At 36.0% G+C, this 5,255-nt stretch overlaps 1 protein-coding gene across 1 annotated transcript in view; it reads left to right on the top strand.

Moving 5' to 3' along the window:
* The window catches only part of LOC105620789 (tyrosine-protein phosphatase corkscrew-like), a 37,006-nt gene that overhangs the window by 26,093 nt on the left and 5,658 nt on the right, over positions 1-5,255 (top strand). Inside the window, exon 9 of the mRNA XM_012202277.1 lies at positions 4,757-4,973. Within this exon, the coding sequence (XP_012057667.1) occupies positions 4,757-4,973 (217 nt within the window). The remainder of the gene's footprint in view (positions 1-4,756; positions 4,974-5,255) is intronic.

The following is a 5,255-nucleotide window of genomic DNA, read 5'->3' as shown; positions in this document are numbered from 1 at the left end:
ATCTCATATTAGGTAGAACAATTTTTAAACTTAATATATATATATATATATAATATCTAAATGTAATAAAACTAAAAAAAAATAGATTTATAATTGTAATGCATTGCAAAATAAAAAAAATACAAAAATAAGAAAATTATATAATAAATTTGTATGATACAAATATTATACTGTAAATTATTTTAATTAACATCTACAGCATATGATGCTTGTTTTCCTAGATTTCTTGCGTTTTAATAAATTATTAGAATTGCATCACATAAAACGCAGATTTCTAGTTAAAATGAAAGCAATTCAGCATATATACATATCACTAAGTATTTAAGCGAGACTGACGAAATTGATATGTTTACAGGTATGTGTATATGATTTTAGTTAATGGTTTATCTCTCATTGCATTGTTGTTTTATTTCCGGTTTTGTTGCTGGTGGACTTTATAACAGCAATTTTGCTGATGCCTAACCATTTGCAAGCTATTAATGTATTTTATTTTATGTTATGTCTACTATAGTCTATTGTATCATATTTTGTGTCTATTACTCTGTTAACATATAGTCTTTCTCATGAAGCTTCGCAATAAACTAAATTAAACTAATTAAACTGAACTAATCATGATTTCTATCTCTTTCTCTGATCCATATTTCAGCTATTCGAACATTTAAATGACCCTAAAGAGAGAAAAAGAAAGAAGTGAGATAGAAGTTTAAATGACATTACTGGATATACTTATTTATTTCGCGCATGCGCACTTCATTTTGGACAACATAAAATCAGGAGAGTTGCATTACTGTATATACTGTGGTCAAATTAATGACACTATCTTATATCCCCCTCAAAGCCATATAATTTTTTGTCTGAAACATTTTTTTCTAAGATTAAAAATATTGGGAGTATAAATTAGTTCGGTCCATTTTTTGTGCATTTATTTCAAAACAAAATGAATGAACAGATCAATTAAAGTATTATCCATTGCTGCCTACTACTTTTTCCTATCTTTCAGGCAATTTTCTAATTCCATCTTGAAAAAATGATTCATCTTTGGAGGCGATCCAATTTTGGAGCCAATTTTCGATTTCTGCGAAAGAAATGAACCGGTGACTTGCTGCACCCTTCGGAACAACCAGTAATTAGAAGGAGCAATGTCCGGAGAATACAGCGGGTGCAGTAAAACATCCCATTTAAGCGTTTCCAAATATTTTTTTAGTGACATGAGGCCGAGCGTTGTCATGAAGAAGAATAACTTTATCATGTCTTTGCTCGTATTCCGGCCGTTTTTCTCGCAATGTATGACTCAAACGAATCAATTGTAGCCGATTCCGATCGTCCGTAATGGAATCGCCAGGTTTCAGCAGCTCATAGTAAACAAGACTCTTTTAATCCCACCAAATACAGAGCATGATCTTTGAATGTTCGGCCGTGCTGTTGATGTTGAGGTCGATGGCCGGGCTTAGCGTAGTATTTTTTCTTCTTGAAGTTGTTGTAGAATATCCATTTCTCATCCAGTCACAATCCGATGCAAAAAATCTTTTCTCTGTTGTCTTTGAATCAGCTGTTCGCAAGTGAAAAATCGCCTTTCAATGTCTCTCGATTTCAATTCATAAGGTATCCAATTTCCTTGTTTTTGAATCATTCTTATGGCTCTCAATCATATAGAAACGGCTTGTTGAGTTACCTCCAATGATTCTGCAAGCTCCTCTTGCGTTTGACTCTAATCTTCTTCGAGTAATGCCTTTAATTCTTTGTCTTCGAATTTTTTTTGGCTATCCAAAGCGAGCTTGTCTTCAACGCTGAAATCTCCATCCTTGAAACGTCAAAATCATTCCCTACATGATTTATCAGTTGGAGCAGTGTCACCATAAACTTCGACAAGCAACTTCGATGGGTTTCAGTCGCACTTTCCTTCCAATTAAAGCAGAAAATTAAAACCTCCCGTAAATGCTGCTTGGTTAACACAAAATTCGACATTTCAAACACAGTAAAAATCAAGGTTTTTATATGAAACTCAAAGCGATATAAACTGAATATTATTAACAGATATTTAACCTCTCTGAAACCGCCAAAATCAGTTGTCACTATGAACTATTCACAACAGCTGGAGCTATCTTTAGGAAAACGGACCGAACTAATTTGTACTCCCAATAAAAAAGTTATTTGGAGTGAGACATTAAAATGGGACATTCCTGTATGTGTACTATATATATATATTAGGTGTACAACTTTGCTTCCGCCGTTTTTTTCCGAAATTCGAGGCTTTATTATAAAAAACTGATTATACATTTATGATTCAAAGTATTGTCCATCGCTGGCCACTACTTTTTCCCATCTTTCGGGTAGCGTACGAATCCCGCATCGAAAAAACTGGTCATCTTTTGAGGCTATCCACGAATCGATCCAATTTTTTACTTCTTCATAAGACCGGAAGTGCTGGTCAGTCAGGCCGTGTGCCATTGATCGAAACAAGTGATAGTCAGAGAGAGCGTCTGGAGAATACGGCGGGTGGGGTAGAGCTTCCCATTTCAACGTTTCCAAGTATGTCTTGACCACTTTTGCAACATGGGGTCGAGCATTGTCATGCTGCAAAATCACTTTATCGTATCTCTCGTTGTATTGCGGCCATTTGTCTTTCAATGCTCGGCTCAAACGCATCAATTGCGTTCGATACCGATCGCTGTGATTGTTTCAGTCGGTTTTAACAGTTCATAATACACTACGCCGAGTTGGTCCCACCAAATACAGAGCATGACCTTGGAGCCGTGAATATTCGGTTTGGCCGTCGACGTGGAAGCATGGCCGGAAACTCCCCATGATTTTCTGTGCTTGGGATTATCGTAATGAACCCATTTTTCGTCCCCAGTCACAATGCGATGCAGAAATCCCTTCCTTCTTTGCCTTTCAAGCAGCTGTTCATAAGCAAACAAACGCCGTTCAACATTTCTCGGCTTCAATTCGTACCCAATTTCCTTGCTTCTGAATCATTCCCATGGCTTTGAGGCGTTTTGAAATGGCTTGTTGAGTCACTCCCAATGATCGTGCGAATTCTTCTTGATTTTGACACGAGTCTTGCTTAAGTAATGCCTCCAATTCTGCATCTTCGAAAACCTTCTCTCTTCCACCACCGGTCTTCGACGTCAAAATCCGTTCTTGAAGCGTTGAAACCACTCACGACACGTTCTTTCACTAATAGTGGCCTCACCATAAGTATTTGAGAGCATTCGATGAGCCTCAGCCGCAGATTTCTTCATATTGAAGCAAAAAACCTCCCGCAAATGACGAAAATTTGGCTCGTAAACTGACATTTTCAATCGAGAATAACTTTATGATGCAGACACAAATCGACTAATGTTTCTATGGGGTTATGTTGACAGATGCCCAAGTTTATTGTATGACGTCTATGATTTATTTATTTCGACCACCACTTACCGCTAAAGCTATCTATAGGAAAACGTTATATATATATAACTGCGCGCCGAATTGGTTTTCCAGACTTAAACGCAATTAAACTATTGTAGTAATATCACGAATTAAATTGACAAGTAATTTTAATAATTTGATGCTTACTCAAATATTTTATTAGAAAGATGATAATATACTGAAAAATGCCTATAATTTCATTTCCGATCTCCTTTTATTAAATATTAAGTTATAAACAAATGGAGATCGATGTCGAATAGATCGCTTTATCATTATCATCTTCCAGCTTTGTTAACAATTGTAGTTTTGTTTTCGTTCGATCTATTTTTGTTATATATTATATTATATTAAATTATAAACAAATGGAGATCGAGTCAAAAATCGCTTTGTTTATCATTTTCTAGCTTAATTACCAATATCAGCGTATAATTTTGTTTCCTTCTTTTGTTAAATATTAAGTTACATTATATAGATATAAGTACAAAATGCAGAGAATGGCTACATTCGATATTGGCAGTGTTTCCGAAACTATGCAGCACTAAATCACTTTTTGTACCAGCACTAGCTCTTGCGCCAAAATGTCCAACAGTACATCCTGGCTGGACGTTGAACATGAACAATATAATGGACGAGTTCAAGACGATAAAGCGGTTAGGCATGCAATTGAATATGATTGGTTGGATCTTTAAGTAACAATTTGCTCGGCGAGCAAGTTTAGCCGCATTGATAACTTGAACGCGCCCAATGATAATGACAATAACGACGATGTATCTTTAAAAGTTTCACTTTAAGACTTTGCGTCGCAATATCTCTGCTCGTAGGGCACGTAAAAAAAAAACACTTTTATTATACAATTCGAGTGGAAGCTATCGATTGAGTATATATAGAATTTGATCGGTTCAGCCATTATTGAGATTCAGTAATCTCAATTTCCCGCAACTTGCGTAAAGGAACACTGTCGCTGCGCTTATCTTAGCACCGATACACTATCGTGCCTCCTAATATTTTTTATGTTCAAAAATTACATTCCTTTTATAAAAATTATTTTATTAGTAACATTTTAATGATTGATAAAACTTGTCGAAGGTTAATCAAGATCATAATCTTGATAATATATCAAGATCAAGATCATCGAAGCGAGGTGCCTTGTTCGATATAGTTGTATACCGAATAAATTTCTAACAAGTTATTAATTCGAGTGATATTTTATTCTTTATTTGCATATTGAAAAAAAATTTATGAAGTGTATTTTAATTAACATTATGTAATTAAATATAATCAACATATTCTGTGTAATGAATTGTATAAAATAAGATCAGAATTAAATTTTTATATTTGATTTAAGGCGTGGCCTGATCACGGTGTTCCATCAGATCCTGGTTGTGTACTGAACTTTTTACATGATGTAAATGCCAGGCAAGAATCAATTGCGGCATCTTTAGTTCCAAAAGATCAGGATGAACCATGCATAGGACCAATTCTTGTTCATTGTAGTGCTGGAATTGGCCGGACTGGCACATTTATTGTTATCGACATGATTTTAGATCAAATTAAACGCCATGGTAAGTATAGAGACAATTAACCTTCACCCATATATTTTTTTAGCACTTATTAAAGTTCCTGAGTACTCAGTTAAGAACTTTGCGTAGACGGTGGTAGCACAGAATCAGACGGCAATCTGACGAAATCAATAACCACACACACACACACACGCACGCACGCACGCACGCACGCACGCACGCACGCACGCACGCACGCACGCACGCACGCACGCACGCACGCACGCACGCACGCACGCACGCACGCACGCACACACACACACACACACACACACACACACACAC

The sequence above is a fragment of the Atta cephalotes genome, assembly GCF_000143395.1.
Source record: "Atta cephalotes unplaced genomic scaffold scaffold00029, whole genome shotgun sequence".
Classification (NCBI taxonomy): Eukaryota; Metazoa; Arthropoda; class Insecta; order Hymenoptera; family Formicidae; genus Atta; species Atta cephalotes.
Note: the sequence above shows the minus strand (reverse complement) of the source record. Positions and strands in the feature narration are given on the sequence as shown.